The 24,342-nt window shown below is 42.8% G+C and overlaps 2 protein-coding genes across 3 annotated transcripts in view; one reads left to right on the top strand and one right to left on the bottom strand.

Annotated features, from left to right (window-relative positions):
* Window positions 1-844: 844 nt before the first annotated feature.
* On the bottom strand, window positions 845-6,392 carry nopchap1 (NOP protein chaperone 1). The gene is made up of 4 exons (XM_035649311.2): window positions 6,048-6,392; window positions 5,347-5,421; window positions 5,073-5,206; window positions 845-2,510 (listed from the first exon to the last, which is right to left on the bottom strand). The coding sequence occupies exons 1-4, from the start codon at window positions 6,130-6,132 to the stop codon at window positions 2,325-2,327; spliced, it is 480 nt and encodes a 159-aa protein (XP_035505204.2). The 5' UTR covers window positions 6,133-6,392; the 3' UTR covers window positions 845-2,324.
* Window positions 6,393-6,648: 256 nt separating this feature from the next.
* Window positions 6,649-24,342, top strand: part of slc41a2b (solute carrier family 41 member 2b) — a 30,313-nt gene continuing 12,619 nt past the window's right edge. The window contains exons 1-9 of one of the 2 annotated variants that reach the window (XM_035649298.2): window positions 6,649-6,800; window positions 7,084-7,267; window positions 7,352-7,771; window positions 11,337-11,444; window positions 11,842-11,913; window positions 12,451-12,595; window positions 12,792-12,938; window positions 17,597-17,744; window positions 18,362-18,441. In XM_035649298.2, the coding sequence (XP_035505191.1) occupies window positions 7,211-7,267; window positions 7,352-7,771; window positions 11,337-11,444; window positions 11,842-11,913; window positions 12,451-12,595; window positions 12,792-12,938; window positions 17,597-17,744; window positions 18,362-18,441 (1,177 nt within the window). In that variant the 5' untranslated portion in view covers window positions 6,649-6,800; window positions 7,084-7,210. Of the gene's footprint in view, window positions 6,801-7,083; window positions 7,772-11,336; window positions 11,445-11,841; window positions 11,914-12,450; window positions 12,596-12,791; window positions 12,939-17,596; window positions 17,745-18,361; window positions 18,442-24,342 lie in introns of both variants that reach the window. The other variant, XM_047335938.1, reaches the window with a different exon arrangement.

Here is a 24,342-nt window from a genome sequence, read left to right as displayed (position 1 = left end):
AGAATTAGAAGGGCACTCAGTAGAGAACATAGCTCAGCCCAACAGAATCTTCAGATTCAATCAAGCAACACAAATTGTACACATTCATAGAAATCAGCCCCCTAAATATGCCTGCCTTTAATAAAACATTGATAATGGACTGTGAAAGGACCTGATGAGCCTTATCTATTCATTTTGTGGCCATATGTTTGGTGTAGTTATTAATATCTGCTGTTGAGGAATGTGTAATTATTTATTAATATAATCTGTAATTGAATTAAAGACCATTTAAATTGTATGTTTAATTGTGCTCAATGTATTTCCCCTGCATTAGCAGTAGGCTGAAACATTTAGATTTCAGGTGACGTAATATTTTGACTTTTTTTACATAATCAGTCTTTTACTGTTTCTACTGATGGTTTGTAACCGTTTCTTTTCTACTACTGCTGTTATGCTCTCTTCCTGATTAGTATACAAGAACATTGTTTGTATATTGAAACAGAGGGTCAGTTCCGGCAAATGGCAATACACTATTAGTCCATCACCAAAAAGGTCATGCAACATTCAAATGATCAAATTTTAGTGTAATTCTGATATATAGATTATAAACACTTTGATATTTATTACATTGGCTGGGCTGTGTTTAACTTCTGTTTTACATTAACTGAATTGACGGTACGACAATTGTGCGATATTTGAGTGACCTAATAACCATTCATGTATAAGGGATAAAAAACAGAATATGATAATTTCTTGCTTCACACACACATACAACATGGAGCATGAGAAAGTAAAGACAAGATGATAAACATCAAAACAAACTGAAAGTGAATCAGTCACGTTGTCGTTGGGTCTGAGAGGCAGGTTTGATTGGCATTTTGTTTTGTTTTTAATGCAAAATAATAAAAACAAATGTCTGCATTAGTAAAGGGTAAATTATATTTGCTCACTTTTCATATGTGAATGCATAAGCACATTTCATGCACAGAAACTTTACAGACATTCCATTATATTCCTGCACATAATATACAGTATGTGATATACAAGTAACCCTGATGCATGAATTAATCTATTAAATACCTAAATCTAAAATAACTTTTGGTCAAAATCAGAAATGCAGCTCACAATTCAGCGTACATAAAGTATGAATGAGGTTCACATAGTACAGTTGTTCCTGTTGGTGAAACAACACTGCGAGAATGAGATGAAATGCAACAGTTATAAAGGTTAGAATGTTCATTTTGTGTTAATCAAACATATGAGTATTGTGTTGCTCTACAATTGGACTGGGTTTACACAAACGTGTCTGCTACAGTAGAAACAGAACACATCTAACAGAACCTCTCTAACAGAGAGATTCTGGGAGCTCAAAGCCTGAACAATCAAGAGAGAAGGGGATTGTGGGACAGATTTCACATTATTGTCTTCGAGAGGTTTTGTTGGCAGTTTGAATCCATGATCCTGCCACCATGTCTGAAAAACGGTCTTTTAAAGGAGGCAGTTACCAGGAGAGCAGAAGATTAGATGAGAAAACGCCCACTTCATTACAGAGTGAGGAGGATTTTCAGACAAAGTAGCTCTCGCCTGTGAGGTCAACGCATCAGTGTCTCAGAGTGATCGACTGGATTTCTGCTGAGGCTGCAGATGCTCGTCAGCAGCATGAATCAGTGGAGCCAATCAGCTGCTGGTGTACTGGTGTGGGGAGTATTTTGTTGCCGACCATGTTCTTCCCTTTCTGGCCACATCTTTAGGCATGATGATGATCCAAGACACAAAGTCAACGCCAGCTCGAGCTGCTTCCGGTGAACTTAAGTGACCAGCACCAGTGTTCAGCCACTGTGAGCTGCTCTTGTGGACAAAGCAGAACTTGTGGAGAACGAGTCCATGACGAGCGGAAGCCGGGCTGTTCCAGGGAGCGATGAGGATTCTTACCAGTACTGAGTTTGGTTTGCAACACAATGAGAAAGTTTTAACTCAGTGTTATCAGGATTATTTTAAGAGGCTAACATGTTAGGTTTAATCTGAATGTAGCAGAGTGTGAACAGTGCACAGGCTTTCCTCTCGACTGTGCTTGAATTCATATGACATGTTTTGCCTAAATGTTGCATGTAAAATAAAAGGACACAGACTGGACAAGGTGATCACAATATCCTCTGGCTCCAAAGCTCATTCCTTTCTCTCTCTCCGATGACTGGTTGGCCTCCACGCAGGACTTTTCTGTTTAACATTTCTGTGTCCATGAAGCAGCTTGAAATACTCCTGAGGCAGATATCCTGTCACACGCACATTACCTCAGGAGGGAAAATAACTCGATTCCAAGCCAAACGTCTGTCCGCCTGACTCGTCTACTCCACCTGCACGTTCAGAACCTGGATGTTGGCTTTCTTCTGCCTGCCTTTGTCTCTAGGTAGTTTAAGGTTCTGCTCAGTGATCTCATGCTCTTCATCAGAGTCCGACTCCTCAGAGTTCGATGAATCTTCTTCCTCTTCAGAGTCGGTGTCCGACCCGCTGAGCTCCACCAGAGCCACATCCTGACAACAAGAGGGAGATGTCTAAACTTCATCATGTTAAATAACTGAATACATTGAAAACTGATATAATAATATACTTTACCACATAAGTGCAATACTACACACGAAGTGATTTGAAAGGTGGGATTTATTCGGACAGTCTCAAGTCTTCAGGTAGGACGTTCGCAGGCAGAGGGGCCCTGACTACCAAAAGCTGGGAGGTGCCAGACGAACCCTGCCCAATAATGGAGCTCTGGTTGAGGCCGTGTTCTTGGGCCTCAACCAGTGAAGAGGTCGCAACGTGATTGGTAGTTCACTCTTCTTCATCATTTTTAATGTCGGTTTGTAAACAGCGTAACAGGAGCATTATCGGCACCTTCTGCTGCTGGGTTTTCTCTTTCCTCTGACAGTGGCAGATATTAAAATGTGGCAGAAAAGAGAAAGAAGAGAAGTATAGGTTGTAGTGACTTATTATTGTATCAATTTTTTGTTTGTAAAACCAATATATTGTTCATTTTGACAGGTTCGAAAGAAGTTGTCGTTTGATGTTAAATGTAATGTAGAACAACAGCGAACCCTAACCATAACCAAATTAAACGCTGCATTTAAATGCTTTAAAAGTGTAAAATCAAATATATAAAAACAGATGTTACGTTGTTGCCAGACATCTTTTTGAGCACCACGAATCTCTACCACCATTTACAACAGCGCCATAAAGTTCAGTATGAGGTGTGTGTAAAACGTCGTCCTTGCAACCCAGAATTTGAAGCCTTCGCATCATTCTGCACCGAAACAACGTTGCGAGCTTCATTCAGCCTTGCTGTGCCTTGTTTGCACAGCTCTGTGTATTCTGTTATGCAAGAAAGGAGCATATTTTATTTAAGGAACATTTTTTATTTTATATTATTATTTATTAACAATGTGTCAATTTCATGTAAGTGTTGATATTGTGCAGCTGGTTATTATGTGACATTTGGCACATGTTGATTTGACTTGGAACTGACTTTGTTTTTGTTATTTCTTTACCGGAATAAATATCGAGATATATATCAAGTATCGCCATTCAGCTAAAAAATATCGAGATAATTTTTGGTTCATATCGCCCAGCCCTAGTTGATGTTGACCAGTTAGTTCAGTTGAGATCCAGGAACCGACCAAGCGACATGGTTTTCTTACCGTAGTATACATTTCTTTACGAAGAATACTTAGCTTTGGATACATCATTAAGGTTTCACAAACTGTGGAATAAATGTTTCGTTCTATCCTTTACACAGCAGTACTGTGAAGCTTTTTCCTACCATGCTTGGGTGTACATGAGTCCATTCGAGGAGACCAACGAGCCTCAGCTCACACATATTTTTGTTTATATATAGTTTTTATGCTTGTATGTTCAGATCATCATGCTCTTAGCACTTGCTTTGTATTCCTAGCTTCTCATTATATTTATTATTCTTATTTTTTGGTTTGTCCCTTTCCTCTTCCTGTGTGCTTGATGCCTAATTTCCCTCTGGATGAATAAACAGTCGGTCTATCAGCTTAGGGTTGCAATGGTAGGAGAGTTTCACGGTATGATAACCATCTCAGAAAAAAACAGGTTATCTTAACGGTCCTGCTCTCAACACATCTACATGTCAATATTGACTGAACGTCACATGCTGGGAACAGGAAGTGACATGTTTTGTACTATTATGTCCTCTGCCCTGCAGCTTGACCAGAACCACCTCAAAATGTGTCATGTAGACAAATCTGTATGTTTCATCTGACGCCTTCTTCGTGGCATGGCGGTGAATTCCGATGTGCCGCCATGCAACAGACTGTCATAACTCCACTCCACTGTCCCCTGAAATGTCCCCTGTCACAGTTAAACAATGATGTATTATGTCTTTATATTATTATTGCTCATGCATCAATGTAAAAGCAGGATTTGACTGTTGGAATTGGTTGAGGTGAAGCTCTTTTCAACTGCAACTGATAGTTATTTTCAATATTTTCATAATTGTTTTGTTTATAATATTTCAGAAAATAGTGACAACAGACAGACAATGCAGATATAAGGCCAGGATGTGGAAAATGATTTTGAATTTATTATCGAGGTTAAAACTTTCACACATTTGTTCGTCAGAATTTAAAGTTCTCTACTCTACTGCATGTGCTGCCCGGTGGCTTAGTCTGACAAGTTAGTCCAATAGGAAAGCAGATTTGCAAATTTGTTTGAGATTCACCATTCCTTTTTTACAAAGCTGGTAAGTAGCAAATATTCATGGTACGACAACCATCAAATTTCATATCGTGGTATATCGTGACACCGGATATCGTTGCAACCCTCATCTATCTATCTGGACAGAGGGGTGCGGGATAAGTTTTTCCACCTTTGAAAGGGCAGTAGACTGATCAGTTATTTGCAATCTGAGCGACAGAGTAGCAGACATGGAGGTAGCAGGAAAGTCAGATAACAACGATCGAAAAAGTAAGGAGTGGAGACCAAAATCTGTAGAATGACGTAAAAACTGATTGATTTAAAAATACATTTTTGAATTGAAGCTTGTGTATGGAGTAGAAATCTACCAGCAGACTGACACTTACCATCTCTATGACCCTCTGTGCATTCTCCACGCTCTCTATGTCAAAGTGTCCGACAGGGGCCTCCTCCATCTGCTGCTTCAGCTTCTCGTTGGCTTCAGCCATCTGAGGCAGGAAGCTCTGCAGCCGCTCCAACACTACAACAACACAACAAGAACACACATCTGTCTGTCAACTGTTTTTTTTGTTCTTGATTTTCCTGAGAGTAAATTGTATAGAAAAAAAAGAGCAAATAAATTAGGATACATAGTTGCGATAAGGTGAAGTTTGGTCTCACCACTGCTTCTCGGGACTCTCTCTGTGTGCAGGGATGTGCCGGCCCTTGGCTTGAGGAGAAGCTTCTCACTGAGACCTGGAAGCAGCAAAGACAAGTTCACTTCACCTTTTCACAGGAAGCCCAGTGGCTAATGTGCAAAATGATTCAAAGTGATCGTGAGCTAAGATTGATGTTTCCATCAGTTTAAATGGTTCAATAACTTTTCCATAAACATGATAACGTTTTTCCATAATTATGCAGAAGTTGAGCTCTGTAGAAATACCAATAGATTACGGGTGCACGGAAACATAATTTATATGTAAATGTTTAAAACAGTACTACTATATAAATTTCTTATTTCTTATTTTATGGATTTGTCCTGGACACTACAAATAATGAAAATCTAAATGAGTTTTCCACAACTTTGGGCTCTTTCTCTCTTTCTCTCTCTCTCTCTCACTCACTCACTCACTCACTCACTCTCACACACACACACACACACACACACACACACACACACACACACACACACACACACACACACACACACAGAGAGAGAGAGTGTTCCTGTTAGAAGAACACATGTAGGTAGGGTGGTGGCCGTGCTCCCTGTCCACTAGCTTAGACAACTAGCTAGCTAACTGCTCAGTGTGGCAGGCTCGAACACGCGGACTGTGTCATTCCTCCCCTCGCCCTCCCACGGTCACAGTGGACAGACGGACCTGCTCCCTTTCCGCACGACAGCAGAGCCTGTGAACTCGTCTTCTCCGCGCTGAGCTCCATTTCTGAGGCGACACTTCTGTTCATCAACGTGTGGTTCCTGAGAAGAGCTACTTCCGGGTGAACGGTCAGATAAGACTTTTCTTATGATGAGTGGTTTACACAGCGCCCCCTGTCGTTATGGGAAGAACTAATGACGTTGGCAGTAAAAAAATAAATCCACACACATTCAATACGAAGGCTACAACACAGACAGTCCCATCTGTCTGAGTCGGAGTTGATAAAGAAAACTCACAGGCAGAAGCGAGTCCTGTACTCTGCGCCTGCGCACTACAGTCAAAATATCAGTATGACACTTCGCGTTTAGTTGCGAGTCACCCTAGAGAGGTCTCACTCCAACTTACTTTGTCATCGCGAAACCATACAGTCAGCTCATCCAATACAGTCTGACGAGATTGTTACCCCCCCTTTAACCCGTGACCCTCAAAAGCTGTAACTGTTTGGGGAAAATGGCTCATTTGGTTTGTTTACGGTATAATGGTTGACCTTAAGAGCACAACGTGCATACACGCAGAGGAAGATCAAGATGCCATTACGCATGCGCCACAATTTCCCAAAACCGAGTAGTTCATCAATTGACATAGACGATCTTTAGTAGTGCTGTTTCGTGTGACGCGGCTCAGTGGCAGTCAGGCAGTCTGACTGACACACGTCGCACCGCTACGCTCCGAGAGAAATATCACCGCAGCACAAAGGTAACTTTTAGACGACACACTAGAAGAATGAGCTACTAGCCAACTGTAGCCCCTGTGTGCAGTAGCGCGACCTCGTCTAGCCCGGGTCTAGTTTTCTTAGTCGATGAGTTGATAGCCGCGGGAAGGCGTCAAGTTGTGGAATGGAAGCCGTAAACGGAGGCAGACGACGGTGCGCTGCGAGGGACACGTGAACAAAGTGACCGCCTCTTGCGCTGCGCGGGGGTCGCTGCGCCGCCCTCACAGCTGTCTCCACTGTTGTCTTTCCTCTGTGTGCCTCTTGCAGGCTGCCGAGTCGCCGAGGCCGGTTTCCAGCGTGGACGATGCCCGTGTCCAGCCACTGCCAAACAACTGTGCCGCGCAGTCACTCGACAACCCCCTGAGGGGCCGGATGGCCTGGATGACAGGACACCATGAGTATCCAGAGTCTGGGTGGAGCTTTAGGAGAGTCCCTGGGCTCTAGTCTGACGGTACGTATGAGCGGAGCAGCCGGCGGTTGGAGTGCCCTCTCCCTGAAACCCGCGTCGTCCGGACGGATCGCCTCTCTGTTTCAGACCATGGTGCCCACCGGTTACGCCAAGCTGCAGGAGGAGCGGCTGGCCATGGTGGACCTCGGCGCCAAGCCGGAGGCCGGCTCGCACCAGAATGGCTACAGACAGGAGACATCTCACGTGGAGAGCCGGCGGCACCTGGACCGGGCGTCGCGGTCTTCCGTGACCATGTCGGACTGTGGCGACGGAGGCTTCTCTGAAACCGAGCCCATGCTGGCGGAGAGGAGGCTCTCCGGGGAGCAGGCCGATGAGGAGGAGGAGGAGGAGGAGGAGGAGGCGGCGGCGGCGGCGGCGGGGCACGGGCCTGCTGGGCAGAACATGCCCAAGGAGTCCCCGCTGGCTATGGCACTGCAGATCCTGCTGCCTTTCCTTCTAGCCGGATTCGGAACCGTATCAGCCGGCATGGTGCTGGATATTGTGCAGGTAGGTCAAGTTGCCATACATCTGTTCAAATAACATCCAGCATAGTTGAGGACTTCAGCATCAAAGTTTTCAATTAGGTTGATTCGACTTTACTGTCAGTGAATTATTAGTTAGAGGACTTATATAAATGTATATGCAGATTAGAAAGAAAAATGACTAATGGCTTATGTGTGAGAAATACATATAAATACAGGTGATTCTGAGTGATATTAAAATGCGCATTATAAAAAAGTTATGTACTGAAAGGTGAAAGTGGTCTCTGGTTAAAAAAAAAAAAAAGATGGAGAAATGCCACGTTGGTAAGAACAGGAAAAAAAAGATTGTTGAAAAAGCTGAACACAGGTGGCGAAAAACAAATCTCCAAGTCCACTATGACGTCTATAAAGAAAGACTAGGCATCTAAAACTTGGAACTGAGAAATGCAGGGAAATCCTTCTTCTCTGACTTCATTGCCAAGAACAACAATAATCCACCTGCCCTGTTCACTACTGTCGACAGGCTAACAGACCCTCCTGTGTCAGTAGCCCCTCATCTTCCTTCTGCCAGGGCCTACAATTCATTTTCCTCCTTTTTTCACTGACAAAATTCAGAAAATTTGGCAAGCAGTCAGTGCCTCCACATTAGGTGCAGGATATGTGTTGTCCATGTGTCCACTTGCAATCAATTGAAATACCATGACAGAAATTGTTTTGATGTCTTCCAGTTTTGATTTAGACCACACCACAGCACTGAGACGGCTCTTGTTAAGGTCTTCAGTGACATCCACTTAAACACAAACAGTGTCAGAATTTCACTCTTGGAATTACTGGATCTCAGTGCTGCGATTCAACACAGTCGATCACAACATATTACTAGACCGGCTGGAAAACTGGGTAGGACTCTCTGGTACAGTATTAAACTGGTTTGGATACTATTTGAAAGACAGGGGCTACTTTGTGTCTATATGTAATAACACATCTGAGGGGGCAAACATTACATTTGGAGTTCCCCAATGCTCCATTCTGGAGGCCTCTTCTGTTCAACATCTACATGGTCCCACTGGCTCAGATCAAGGAAAACAACAAAATATGTTACCATAATTACGCAGACAACACACAAATTTATACAACAATATCCCCTGGGGACTATGGTCCAATACAAGCGCTAAGTAAATGCATTGAGCAAATCAACAACTGGATGCATCAGTATTTTCTACAAATAAACAAAGAAAAACTGAAATAATCGTTTTTGGTGCCAAGGAAGAACGATTTCAAGTTAGCACCCAGCTTCAAACGGTGATGTTAAAAAACCACAAACCAAGCCAGAAATCTGGTTGTGATCATGGACTCAGACCTGAACTTCATCAGCCACATTAAAACAATTTCTAAGTCAGCCTACTACCACCTGAAGAATTTATCAAGGATTAAAGGACTAATGTCTCAGCAGGATTTGGAAAAAGTGTCCCTACAGGCCTCCCTTAAAAGTCAATCAGACAGCTGCAGAACGCTGCTGTTCGAGTCCTCACTAAGACCAAAAGAGTAAATCATTTTACCCCAGTCCCCAGATCTTTACACTGGCTCCCTGTTTGTCAAATAATTGATTTCAAAATACTACTGTTGGTTTACAAAGCACTGAATGGTTTATGGCCAAAATACATTTCTGATCTTCTGCTCTGCTACGAACCATCCAGATGACTCAGGTCGTCTGGGACAGGTCTGCTCTTTGTCCCCAGAGTCAGAACTAAACATGGCGAGGCAGCGTTCAGTTTTTATGCTCCACATATCTGGAACAAACTCCTAGAAAACTGCAGGACAGCTGCAACTCTCAGTTCTTTTAAATCATGACTGAACACTTGCCTTTCAGTAAATAAACTTTCTATATATTTCTTGTACTGCACTGTAACGTTTATCACCTGTATTATTTTACTTACACATTTTTATTTTCTCTTTTAATCATTGTATTTTAATGTAATTTTACATGTGTTTCTTCCCAATGCTTTTAATCTTTTATGTAAAGCACTTTGAACAAGGCAATTCAAAGTGATACACATACTGTATCACTGCCAAGGTGATACAGTATGTGATATAAAGTAGTGGGTAAAAGTTTAGGTGTTAGCTTATGACCTTTTTCACCAGAGAAGCAGCAGAGAAAAATGTGTACCTCAGTGAGCTGCTGTGGCCGCCGAGGCCTGTATCACCTCCGGTATGTCAGTGGAGCAGACAGTGTATTGTATCTCTTGTACCAGTGGAGCAAATGGTGTGTGGCTGGGCTGTGAAATGTGAACTGAAGTTTTTAAGTGACTTCTTACTGACCCGGATGTTGTTCAGTGCAGCACAGACAACATACAGTATATGATTAATAAGTATAACTTACACACTTGTTGTTGGAATCCAGTAAAGTAAGCTGGTGGTTAGTAAATTACTAGTGCTGCTTTAAATAGTGTTTGTGTCCACAACACCTGGGGATGGTGCTTGCTGCCTGGTCAACAATCGGGTGTAGCAAAGTCTACTTTCAGTTCCATTCTATTACCTCACCTCTGGTATATAGACAGGTCGTAAAATTGTCAAAACAAATCAAGTCCAATTAAAGAAATCTACTACAAATGTATGTGTAGGATGATCAAAGATGATCTAGACAATGAGAGGGTCTTGAACTGAATTTAAAGTGTCATAACAAAGGGTCTGGATACTTACTATACTATTATACTAAAATTTTAAATAGATCACTCTGAAATCACATTGTCGTTATGAAGTTTTGAGTGTAGCTTGATGTTAGAATTTTTTATTATTTCAATTTTACTTATTAATCAATGCACTGGATCAGTTGCACATGGCTGTTACATTACACAATATGAAAATAGTTCAGTTCAACTCATGGTTGAACACAAGATCAACCAATGTGGCCCTGGGGCCTGTACTATGACGCAAGTTCAACATCAAACCCAGGATATGTTTTCATTATCTGGTTTGACTTAACCTAACATTGACCACCCTGATAACCTGAACTACGAAGCTGTTTTCCTCAGGTTACAAACTCGGTGGAAGAGGCGGAGGCGGTAATTACGAGCGGCGGCGTCAGAACCCTGAACAAAGTTTTCAATATGATACGTAAAGAAACTCTGATACGTGCAGGATCATTTTGATTTAAGTGACATGTAAAAGTGACATTCTACAAAGTGCACTAGCAAGAAGGTTGATGTTGCGATCCCCGGCTCTCCAGTCTGCGTGTCTCAAGTTTCCTTTCCTTTCCTGTCTCCTGTCACTAATAATAATAATACATTCTATTTTTATAGAGCTTTTCACGAACTCAAATTGTGTTGTTGCTCTTTTGTTGTAACTACTACTACTAATGTCACCTCAAAGTTAAGTGTGTATAAAAGTCAGCAGTATTTCAATGAGCATTAGTAAAGTGCCCGACCCTCCCCATGTCCGACAGGCTGATAGTCTGATGACTCTGTTGGATTCATTCACAACTGCAAATGCAAATATGGAATTTTCTTTGTCTAAATGATATGAATACCAAGTAAGTCAGGCTGAAGTGGAGTAATGACAAGGTCAGAAATGTTTAAAAGGATTTTTGTCCACAGCACTGGGAGGCGTTCCAGTACATCACTGAGATCTTCATCCTGGTTCCCGCTCTGCTCGGCCTCAAGGGAAACCTGGAGATGACTCTTGCCTCCAGGCTGTCCACGGCGGTGAGACAAACCCACACGCACACTCAGAATGACACACTATCACAAAATATTTTTCCGTGAACTATGAAATATGAGGAAGCTAAGCACAGCATATGCTCAGGCATTGTGTGGTTTAATAAATGAATGTGTATTTTGTCATGTAGCAAACTGATTGAGGAACTGTGATCCTTTATAATCTCATAATGCACCCCTAGCTTACTCTAGTTGATTTGAAAAAGAAGCAGATTCTGATGAGTCCATTGTTATTATTTCCTTATTTTGTTGCAACATTGGAAAGTTTCCAGTCACTCTCCCAACACGTCCTTTTAGCTGATGGGATTGGTACGTTATTGTTATGTAGGTTATTGTTACTTTGTTTTATTGTTTCTTTAGTATTCTGTCTTTACTCCCGACACAGGTGAATGTGGGCAAGATGGATTCTCCAATAGAGAAGTGGAATCTAATCATAGGCAACCTGGCACTGAAGCAGGTAAGTACACACACACACACAGCCTTGAATCCTCTTACGTGTAGAGCCAATATTGGCTTTTCATAAAAAATGAACCAATACAATAATGATGGTTTGAAGTTCTCCAGTTGTTCCATTTTCAGCTCCCACACACTGAATGCAGATTTAATAGATTTAATAAAAGATGATTAAAAAAAAAATCAAAAATATTTGATATAGGCAACAAATCTTAGCCGCTGTGTAGTTTTTTGTACTTCTGTACCCCAGACAGGAGTTCACTCAGACTGTCTGTGTATTACGGCTGAGCTCAGGCTCGGATAATCATCTACCCACACACTGATAAACACATATCCACATGCAGCATCATTGTGTTTTTATCAGCATCAGTGTTACATAGACATGATCGTCAATGTTTCTCTGGAGATGTTGTAACCCTATCACTAATCCTCTAAGTACTGTTTGGCTGTTTTCACAGACACAAACACGCACGCACACACACGCAAGATAATGTGCTTGTTTTCTTTAACCACGAAAGGCGCACCTCCCTCTGTGCTCCAGGTTCAGGCAACTGTGGTGGGTTTCCTGGCGGCTGTTGCAGCTGTGGTTCTTGGTTGGATTCCAGAGGGGAAGTTCCAGATGAGCCACGCTGTGCTGCTGTGCTCCAGCAGCGTGGCCACGGCCTTCATTGCCTCCCTGCTGCAAGGTAAACACACACACACACACACACACCACTGACACTCCCACAGAAGCTGGGTCGCATCTGTCCTCTCTCCCGTCACTGTAACTGATGTCACTTTAAAGTTAAGATTACAAAAACTATCACTCGGACTGTGTCTGATATTCAGCAGTAATTTAATGAACATTAGTTAAGTGCCCAACCCTCCCCATGTCATGTTCAGGTATCCTCATGGTGGGTGTGATTGTGGGTTCAAAGAAGACGGGCATCAACCCAGACAACGTGGCCACACCCATTGCCGCCAGTTTTGGTGACCTCATAACTTTGGCGATCCTGGCCTGGATAAGTCAGGGCCTCTACAAGTGCCTGGGTAAGTGACTAACTCCTCCTCCAGTCACACACATGACCACATGACTGTACCAGCATTCTGCAGGTTTTCATTCTAACCCATCAGCTCAGTGGTGCTTCTGAAGCTCAGCTGTCAGTGGCTGAAAAGTGCTGACTGGTGCTTCTCTGACTTTAGACAGCCACTGCCAATCAGACTTTACAAGATGGTTTCGACAACATCAACACTTCTTCTGTTGTCTGAGGTGTCCCTGGAGCTCTTTCACCACCATCCACAGTTAGTTTAGTTTTGTTTCGAGCAGTGAACAGCTTCTGTATTTCTGTTGTGTTGTCTGCTAACATTCTTCTGCTCAGAACTGGCATGCAGGAAGGATTTAGGTACACGGCTTGTCTGTGGCTATTGAAGAGTTACAGCCTCCCCTGACCTTTGTTCAGGATTGTACACTGTGTTCAGCATGAGAATGGAGATCACTTTTTGGCACAACACATAAAGGCAGTGCTGTCCTTTCATCAAATTTGTTATTGTCAAATCATTTTGGCAAAGCAATAGAGAGAAAAATGTACTCAGGGAAAGTCTGGGTAGGAGTGAAGGACAGGCAGAAGCAGAGGGGTTTATGGAAAATGTATTTAGATTGTTTCTGTATAAATGTTGAACTTGATTTGACAGTTTATCACAGTGTTTTTGTTGAGGTTGAGGTTGACACAGTGACACCGATCAGTTTAGTGGTATCATGTAGTTTAATACATGGTCAGCAGGTATGGGGTGCTTGAAATTATATTTTTTGCTGTGAAGAAGTTTATGAAACACATTCCTTAATGCTGCACGCTCCTGGTTCGTTGGTATAAAGTCAGTATGAACACGAGGGGACCAAAACTAAAAGGAAGCAACCACCTTAGATCAGGATTCCAGAGTCTTGCAACCCTCATTATCCCAAGAGGGTGGTTTTAGCATATTAAGATATGGATTTTTGCTATTTTTGCTATTTTACAAAAATGTCGCAATATTTCCTGTGGGGATGTAAATTGACCTGCTACAACTGATGATGCCACTAATCTATCATAATCATCTCAGGGGCCAAATTGTAAGGCTCATGAGATTTTTTATTTTAAATTCAACTACTTTTTTTATCCTTCAATACACAATTTTTAATTGTATTTCAAATGTTATTTGATTTCTAGATATTATCTTGTGACAGCCCCCCCCCCCCCCCCCCCCCCCCCCCTTGGTTTCTCACAACCCCCCGTGGGTCCAACCCTTTAGTTTGGGACTACAAGTGATTTTATAATATAAATACTAAAATGTTACATCATTTCAGCGAATGAGGTGACGCTGTCTACACACCAGTGGAAATAATTAATGTTTATACCATGTTCTCTAGGTAGAAATGCTCCTAAGCTTAGATGTGTGGCAGCCAGCAGAGGGCCCTCCTGCCTCACTTTGTAGCTCCTTTGCCCTCCAGTTGCAAAACAGTCCATCTCGTCTCCTCCCACCACATAATACATCACACCCAAACCTGTCACACACCACCTTTTATGACCTTATTCAGGAAACGCTGGAAGCAGTTTTCCCCTGGAAAGTGTCTCGCACTAGCAGCCGTTGTCGGGTCTAATTGCACCACAAAGATGTTCACCACTTTGAAAAGAACCGTTGAGCGCTGTACTTCAGATTTCAGGGAAGTGAAGCGAGACTCTCTGGCTGTGTCACTCAGGACAGTGGCTCTGCTGTGGAGTCGTCACAGAGACACTTTGCTGGTCACTTTACTCTCAACTGACAGAATTTAAATCACACGTTTATGTATGCAGCTAAGGACTTGGACCACCTGAGTTGAGATGAGATGCCGGCGAGACGCAGCAGCTGCAGGAGCCAAGTGGAGTCCAGAGGAGTGTATTTATAGCGTGCTTCTAACCACTGTGACAGAGTGAGAGGGCTCCACCGTGGATACAAGCAGGGATAATGAGAGCATGAGATTTGTTCACAGTATGAGCTGAATTCATCACAGACATGTTATGGAGTTAGATTAATAAATCCAGTTGGGTGTAGACTCAAATACTGAGACACTGGTGGCATTTATACCTGAAGACACATTATGCTATTTTGACACATACTGCCTGCATTAACAGTGAAGGAGGAAATTCTCCTCAATGCAGAATGATATTTTAAATTCATTGCAACGTGATGTGCATCCATAATGTGACACTCGCCCTGAACAGCTCCAGGGTTCAAATGTCTCGGATAAAAGATGAATGCTAATAGGCTCAACAGAAAACTCAAAGCAGCAATTTTATCGAAAATGTCGTCAAGTTGCAAATGGTTCTTGAAGTTGTTTTATTCATTTTTTCAAATGAAAATAACTGACTATTTGCAAACACAGGACTCGCGTGGATAGTATAATGATACTATACATTTATGCTATGGCCATGGGTTTTGTTGAGAAATTATTCTTTTCCTATCACTTGTGTGGCAGATAACTCTAAATACTACAATACTACAATACCCAATAGCCTCAACCACTGTTCACCCACCAAAACTGACCCAGAATCTGAAACATAACTGCTAAATGTTTTTTCGTGTTCCTTCAAAGTATCACCTTATGCATCACTGTCATTTGAGTTTTAAAACTGAATTACTTGATTTGTTTGGCCACTGTGGGGAAGGGGAAGATGCTATTAACACAGATTGTGAAGGTCCCCCTGTGCCGCCAAAACAGCTCTGACCCATTGGGGAATGGACACAGGACCTTTGGGGGTGTCCTGTGGTGTTGGGACATTGGTCGCAGATCCCGGTGGGTCCTGTGGCTTTTGTTGCTGAGGGCCTCTAAGGATCTGGCTTCTCTACGTATCCTACATACTTGATCGGATCTGGGGAGATTTGGGGGCCGAGTTAAAGCTTTCTATCTACACATTCATCCAACCAACCTTCGAATCGGTGGATGACTGACTCGACCACCTGAGCGACAGCCGGCCTAGAAGTGTATGACTAAATCTTATCCCATGGTCGAGTGCTAAAACATTTAACACAAAATGCAATAAATCTTAATATTGCAATACTTAAAGAATCACAGTACATGTTAAAATCGGTACCTAAGTATCATTATAGTATCGAGTGTATCGTCTCTGCCCCTCTGCTTACTTATAAGCTTCACGTCCTGAACAAGTTCTTCAAAATCACCTAATATTGTCATTGTAGGAAAACCCTATAATAACTAACACAGTTTGAAATTGATATTACATAGAAACAATGTTTGTTACAACTGCATGATTTTCTGGCCTCGTGAACACAAAGAATATCTTATGTGTAAGCCTACATGTGGTTAACTATAACTTCCTCATTAAATTTGGTTTCTTACTCCTCTCACTGGTAGTTTGTACACATGCAAACTCATGCTGGTTTTCGTTTTTAACCATCATTTCTTCCCCGTGCATAAGCATCTTGTCAGTTCCCCGCTAAAGGAGATATTTGACAGCTGTTCCGTCCTTTATCCTGACAGAGGATTTTAGCAGAATGTATTCCAGCAGAGGTGGATAGGAATACCAATTGTTTGTTCGTTATTTTATTCACGGGAATACTGAAAGGGAGTCGGTCAAAGGGTCAGGTAATCTGTTTCACCTGTAGAAGACCTTAATGGGAGATGGCTGATAGCCAACTTTCTGTGTACAGTAACATCTCAGCCGGTGTCAGATTATCTTCCCATGTCTGGACCTTTGCTCCACGGGGAGGTGGGCTGCGGGGAGACAAGCTCTGCCTCGATTTTTATTCTAGGACTGAGTCTCTGGTCTGATAGAGCCCATTATATCTTGAGCTGAACACCAGGCCCTTTCTGCTCCCCAGCTATGAGACTGGGGACATAATAAATCTGTGACTGTTTCCTCCTGACAGTTATTTAGTGCCTGGAACTGGGTCGTGCTGGAAACATCTGGGGGTGGCCTCTTAGCAGGTGCTTTACCCTAATTACTCTTTCCGAAATAGTTGTATTGTGCTTATTGTATTTTGAACAAAGAGGCATGGTGGTAGAGAGAAAGTAAGACAAACCCTCTCTGTGTTGGTGTGTGTTACTTCTAGGACCTATCACATTGAAAACACATGGAGTTCAGATGTTCTCTCACTCAAACTCAGAGAGAGAGCAGGACAAGGAGAAGCTGAGTGAATTAGATTGCTGTGCACAGCTTTACAATTAAATATACTGTTTTTCTCATTAAATAATAAAATATGATATACATATAAGTATGTGAAACACTGAGAAGTGTTCCAATATGTTATACAACTGTCCCCTCTCTTTGTCTCTCTCTGTCTCTGTGTTCTGGTTCTGTTTGCGATTTCTTCCTGTTAATAGAGTTTTTTCTCCTCCACAGTCTCAGAGCTGCTCATTGTGGGAACTGTTGCGTTTCTCTGTAATATTGTGAGGCGTATGACACTAGCACGTGTCTTCAGGTGTCGGGCAGTGATGTTTACACACTGCACACAGTGTTGTGATGTGCGGTCCGTACAGTCAGGGCTGCGCCTAAAACCCAGATTTTGCTCCGGCGCACAGAACCGACAGCAAGTGGACCGTGAGGAAGTATCAGCTGATTTATTTGCTGATTGATAATCAAATAGCACTTACCATTTCTCTAACACTTGCTGCGATAGGCTCCAAACCACCACCCGAGCAGGAGAAATGATGCTGCTCTCCTCCTCTTCCCCAGATACCTACCCATATGTGTCGTCACTGGTCTGCGCTTTCTTCATGTGTCTGACTCCTCTGTGGATCGTCATCTCCTCCAAACACCCAGCCAGCCGCACCCTGCTGTACTCCGGATGGGAGCCAGTCATCACTGCCATGGTCATCAGCAGGTGTGTGTGTGTGTGCGTGTGTGCGTGTGTGTATGTCTGTGTATGTGTGTGTGTCTGTGTGTCTTTCTGTCGGTCGGTCTGTCGGTCTGTCGGTCTGTCTGTCTGTCTGTCTGTCTGTCTGTCTGTCGGTGTGTCGGTGTGTCGGTGTGTGTGTGATCTTGAAAAGGGGAGGAAAAGCTAATCTGCGTCTGTGACTCCCAGTGTCTGGTTTGCCTGATGACTCATCTCCTGAACAAATTGCAGCACACACACACACACCCCTGGTCCCATTGAGCCTGGCAGCTGTACAGAGCAGCTAGCAGGAGGACTGATTGTCTTGCTCACTCCCTCACTTACTCTCTCAACACTCAGTGCAGGTGATGACACATTTCTCAGGCTTCAATAGAGGAGAGAGAAAATACATAAATTGTTTCTGGACATGTTCATTCCCTCTCTTGTCGCTCTCATTCAGTGAAGCTGCTGAAACATATTAGTGTCATGTATAAAGATGTTCACCAATCCTCTGTGGACATCATTTACATAAAGACAATGCTCTGCCCCGTTGTGTCTCTCTCCTTCTGTCGCTCACATAGACACAGCAACACCAGTTAATGAGATAATCATGTTTTGTTCTGCAGCATTGGAGGACTCATCCTGGACAAAACAGTGTCTGACCCAAATCTGGCTGGCATCGTGGTGTACACCCCGGTGATCAACGGTGAGTTTCTTCCTCACTCTGAAAGGCTTTGAGGCATCCCTATTTGATTTGCAGTTGCTTGCCCCTTGGAGAGCTTGGTCAAAGACCAGACCAAAGCTGTTAATGCTTCCCAGATCATTGGGGATTTAGAAAAGAAGATGCACATCTGTTTTAAAAAACAAAAAACCTTGCATGTCTACTTCCACTACTTCTCCTTTGTGAGAGTCAATGTTAAAGGGTTGTGTTCAGGGTCTTCCATAGATGTCCTACCTCATCTCCGCACCCAACAATTCCCTTATATAATCTTTTATTCATGTTCACTGTCACTGTCAGCAAAGAACAAAAAGGCTGATGACATACTGTATACGCATGATAATTGAGTGATAAGTTTGTTGTTAGCAAACATGGTGAACCAGCTGAAATGTCACACAGTCAACTTGAAATGTCATATTTACCAGAGGGAACTTGCTATGAAGCTCAGAATGAACAGATGTTTTGCTTAAATATCTGCTGTCCAATGTCTTCAATTATGAACCGTCTTAGAAGGACGAGGGCTCGGTTTCAGCCTATCACTAATCGCCTCGTTATTAGTACCTAAATCACAGCTAATGTTACCAAGTGTGACCACAGGCTGCCACTGGCCAGTAATGTGATTGGAAGAAGCTAGATTCTTAAATATTGTATCTCATTACATATAACAGTTGAAGCTTGTTTTCTGACTGGGCTGAGAAAAAGGAACATGGGGACAGATGTATTAATTTCCCCCGACTGACATTCAGTAAAATGCTAAGGAACCCCATCCTTAAATCTGAGGTAATGATTTCCTTGAGAAATGTGAGTCACACTGAATCTAAATATATGTCGATCATTTCTTTGTGAGTTGTGGGGTTTGATACAAATTGCAGCAATCGGGTGCCAAGGGTTTAAAAATACATTATCAGCCTCCATGGGTGTGTCACAGCCACTGCTAATGTGTTTATCGACTGTGTTCGAGTCAAATACAATAACTTCCTGTTGTCTTCAGAACACCTTCCACGTTCACCTCACGCTGGTCCTTCTGTCAATGACACATTCAACTGAAAACCTTGGGTTTATATATTTTAGCTTCACACAGCTTCATCATTTTCCTGATCATGTTAAGATCCCTTGGGTCCCTTGAAATGCACTATATAAATTTATGTTTTTATTATTATTATTATGTTTGAATTTGGAATCAATATTGCAGCTAGAGTGCTTTAATGCTGAACATGTTCTGGATTTCCTTGCCATGGTTTCTCAACTTCGATAGGCTTCATTATGGCTCTGGCATAACCCATGCAATGGCCATATTCTGTGTTGGGCATCATCTACATGATTATCTGTAAAATCATCAATACTACAACACTCCCCTTGAGTTTTCACGCTATCGGGTCAGCAACGTTACCAATCGTATCTGTTTTAGACATGTTGTGTGTGGACAGCAGGCTAAACGTAGCAACACTGACTAGTACATGATGTGGGCGGCTGTGGCCCATGGGGTATAGTCGGTGGTCCGCCAACCTGAAGCTGGGCGGTTCGATTCCTATGGCAATGACTGCTCTTCTCACAGTGTATGAATGTGTGTGAATAGGTGAATATGACTTGTGCTGTAAAGCACTTTGAGTGGTTGATAAGACTAGAGAAGCACTTTATAAATACAGTTAATTCACCATTTAACAAATCATGAGTGTGTTTTGGGAAAAACTTGCATTAACCATTCAGTGCCATCTCCTATTCCCTTTTTGGATCGATATTTTAATGGCGGGTTTACTATGGTTGTGCACCTGCCTGTAGGTGCAGGTTACTATCTTAATTGTGCACCTTGAAATAACAGTGAAATACTGACGTCAGACTGGGTTTTTGTTGGTCAAAAAGTGCATTAGCTTTCCACTGCCTCAAAATAGTAATGAAGCAACAATGTTCCTGACCACAGCTCATTTTAAGACCAACACACCCATGGGTGCTCAGATGGATGCAAATCCATTTCCTAACCCTAATTGTAAACCAATGTGGGGCCTGGATGGGAAAATAACAACTGTGCTGGCCTGAAACTATCAGAGACACTTGGGTCGGCTGTGGCTCAGGAGGTGGAGCGGGTCGACAACTGACCAGATCGGTTTGCTCCAGCCCACATGCCTTAGTGTCCTTGGGCAAAATACTGAACCCCTAACCCTAACAGTGTGTGAATGGTGTGTGGTAGAATAAGCACTGTGTATAGAAGGCCTGTATAAATGTGTGAACGTGACTTGTACTGTAAAGTGATTTGAGATTTGCTATCAAATAATCCTTTTAATCTTATGTTGTGCTTGGCCCTGCTTTTACGCTGGTGTAAGATTGGGCGTTTGGTGAATATAGCTGACTTAAATCTGCTCCTAAATATTTATGATAAGAAGTAATAGCCTGGTGTAGACAGACATATATTCAAATGTTTATTAGTCTGTTCCTGTCGGTTCATTTTCGATTTCCAAGAGGTGTTACCAACCCCAAATCATAAAAAAGTGACGTGATTTGAAAATGTCAACAGACCAGAGCAGAGAGGAGATGATGTGATGATGATTCCACAATGTCTGTGAACCAGTGTTGTCGTTTTTGTGGGAGAAATGTGAAAATATCAGGTACTTAGTCAAATGCTCGTTCATCAGCGGCAGCCATCTTGGTTGTTCACAAAAGGCGCTTCTCTCCGCGTCGTGGCATAAACCCCGCCCATTATCAGATCATAGCACCTTGCGATCTTTTACAAAATGAAAAGTGCGTTATAAATATAATTTATTATTATTATCATCAGTTGTGATTGTACGGCAAGTTTTCTGCGGATTGGAAATTACTTCCCAATGGAGGATATCTAGACCGAGTCTGGCAGAGCAAATGAAATGAGCTCCCAGAATTCATCTGGGTCCCAGGCTAGAGAAGTAACACATAGTTAACTGGCGTGGTTAAATGGGAGCTTGTGTAATGAGAACCTGTCTTAACTAGAGTGACACTCTGTAGAGCACATTCCTCCACCAAGGCTCCCTAAATTCAATCAGAAGCTGAGCCAACAAAACAATGCAGATCACGATCAAGATCCGTGCATTGTTCCCTGGGAAATGTGTGAAAATACCAAACACCCTATCTCGCAATGTTAAAGAGGGGAAAAATAATTATAATTCTGGATCCTTCTTAGAAATCTGTTCATTATTTCCTGCTAAAAAACAAACAGGCATTACCTCCTTGGCAGAGGTAATAACCAGCAGTGATACGTCCTGGTTTTGTTTTACCTGTTGTATGGCAACAAGCTGTTTAGCTCGGACGTTTGGGTGAAGAAAACCTTTTACTGTGTGTCTGCTTTATCCCACTCAGCTTTGTAATTAATGCAGTCTTCCCTCTAGATTAAATAGAAAAGAGTTTTTATACAAGATGGAGGACACAAAAAATAGTATATTTGTCATTTGTCGTGCAGCTCCCAGGTGTGAGTCAACAGTCCTCTCTAAGTCAACAGTCCTCTGATAAATGAGGGTTGCTTAAAGAACCGACTCCAAACACTCCACAGCATAAACAGGTAACCTAATGAGACCATCCGTCTCCACTACATAAAACTGTTCCTCCTCCCACTAACAAGAGATAAGCTTTTAATTTAATGGCATTAATGAGAGACGTTTAACAAGATGGAGCATGATTCTGACTCTAATGGGTTTTTCTATGAGACATATCCTGGACACAAAACATCTGCGGGATCAAGTGTGCGATTGTTTGTGAGGTTGTTATCTTTTGTCTGCAGTGTCTCTGATTTGACAGCATTTTTGAACGGGGAGGTGTTCTCTCTGTGCTTTTGAACAAAGGGCAGACAGAACAGGATGGTGTGTGGGTTTTCCATTAGAAAGGCAATGTGTAGACCTTGATAAGAAAAGACAGGTTAAATGAAAAAAAGAAGGAGAGACCCCTTTTTTTTTTACCATGCCTACCTCCATTATTTTCATTTGAGTACTTTTGAGCTTGTTAATGTACATTTCTATCTATGGCTGCTGAAATTATATAAATATGTAAGGCCTTAAAATCGAGGAAGTGTCTGCCAGTTTATTTCCTCCTATACTTGTTCTGGGCATTTCATCAGCACATTATTTCACCTCAGATATGATTTGGGTGATTGATTTTTTAACTGAGCTTCAGGTGTCATCATGAAGGTCACTGACCTGTATCTGCACATATGATATTATCTTCTGTATTTTCCCACCACCCGAGTCTTTTTATTTTGGATTGTCATCTTGCCATATTTCCCTTTTACTTTTGTCTCTCCAACTTATTCTTTCATAACATTTTTTTTTATGTTATCGTGTCACATCCTTGTGTTAGAGCTGTTCAAATAAACACAATCAAATCAAATAAAACTCGGAGAGGAGCAGGATGAGATGACCTGGCAAAAAGCCCCTGTGGGTAGAGCAGCTCGGACCCCCTGCTGTTCCTCCCCATCCTCCTGTCAGACTCAGTGACCCGAATAAGCCAGATTGCCCCCAAACCTCCTTCACGGTACCTCTGCCCCCTATTGAGGACCCAAGCTAACTGTTTCCCCTGCCTCTGCAGTCTCATCTCGCTCTCGACAATAAGTGACTTTATCTTGTTCTTTAAAAAAAGGTTCTAAGTGTGAGAGTGTAAAGTGGGAGGACCAGGTCAGACAGGAGTGGGAGGTGGGAGGACAAGGTCAGGCAGGAGTGGGAGGTGGGAGGACTGGGTCAGACAGGGGTGGGAGGACGAGGTCAGGCAGGAGTGGGAGGTGGAAGGACGTGGTCAGACAGGGGTGTGAGGTGGGAGGACGAGGTCAGACGGGTGGGAGGACTGGGTCAGACAGGGGTGGGAGGACGAGGTCAGGCAGGAGTGGGAGGTGGGAGGACGTGGTCAGACAGGGGTGGGAAGACGAGGTCAGGCAGGAGTGGGAGGTGGGAGGACGTGGTCAGACAGGGGTGTGAGGTGGGAGGACGAGGTCAGACGAGTGGGAGGACGAGGTCAGGCAGGAGTGGGAGGTGGGAAGACGAGAACAGGCTCATTACTAAGTTTTGTGTGTTTATAGGCCCAGTGGGAGTGCTTGTCACCAGGCACACAAAGAGCCACAATAGATTGAAATAAGTGGAGGGCAACCTGAGGTGGTCACAGTGTCTAATGTCACATGCTCACCACAACTGACTCAAAGCCAACCACATGTAGTAGATATGTTTTTATGATTCTGATTAGATAAACCCTCAGGTCCACTCAGAGCAGCCTCTTCCTTCTCTTCTGAGTTGCTCCAAGCTCATGTCTGCACGTATGTGAGCTCTCCTAACAGGGCTGATTACGAGGATGACAGACACAGGAAGTCAGTCGGAGCGGTGCTTGCTGAAGGGAAGGTGTGATAGCGTCAGCGTGTGGATGTAAAGCAGCCCTATTGTTTGTCGGTACAGATGGTGTCCCATATTCACATGGCTGGTCATCTGCTTGATGTGAAATATCACACGGAGAAAATAGAACTGCAAATCTGTTCCATACAAAGGTAAATGAAGGTGATAATTTCACTGTCACAGTGTTGGTCAAGGAAAAGAATCATCATCACTTAACCTCAAGAATCAGGGCTTCCAGCAGTAACACTAGAGTCCACCTGATACAAACAATGTCAGTCATTCTCAGAGGCCCATTTTAAAGCCAAAACAATCTAGTAGTAAAAGGGATAGTTCAGTGATTTTGAAGTGGGGTTGTATGAGGTACTTATGCATAGTTAATGTTTCCTTATGGAGATGGTGATCAGCGCTGTCATTTTACATATTTTGGAGGAGAGTCCTACTGGACCACTGAAAAACGTATTTTTTCGACACATTTTTAAATGCTTTTTCTTTTTGCGTTTTTTTTTTCAAGCGTACTTCGGCCACGTATTACTACACCAACTTGCGCCGGTGCAGAGCA

Source organism: Scophthalmus maximus, chromosome 12 (assembly GCF_022379125.1).
Source record: "Scophthalmus maximus strain ysfricsl-2021 chromosome 12, ASM2237912v1, whole genome shotgun sequence".
NCBI lineage: Eukaryota > Metazoa > Chordata > Actinopteri > Pleuronectiformes > Scophthalmidae > Scophthalmus > Scophthalmus maximus.
Note: the sequence above shows the minus strand (reverse complement) of the source record. Positions and strands in the feature narration are given on the sequence as shown.

Coding starts and splice junctions, on each gene's coding strand:
- nopchap1 (XM_035649311.2), bottom strand. CDS start 6,132: ATGAACAGAAGTGTCGCCTCAGAAATGGAGCTCAGCGCGGAGAAGACG. Junction 5,422..6,047: donor GTCGTGCGGAAAGGGAGCAG/GTCCGTCTGTCC, acceptor TGCTGCTTCCAG/GTCTCAGTGAGAAGCTTCTC. Junction 5,207..5,346: donor GAGAGTCCCGAGAAGCAGTG/GTGAGACCAAAC, acceptor GTGTTGTTGTAG/TGTTGGAGCGGCTGCAGAGC.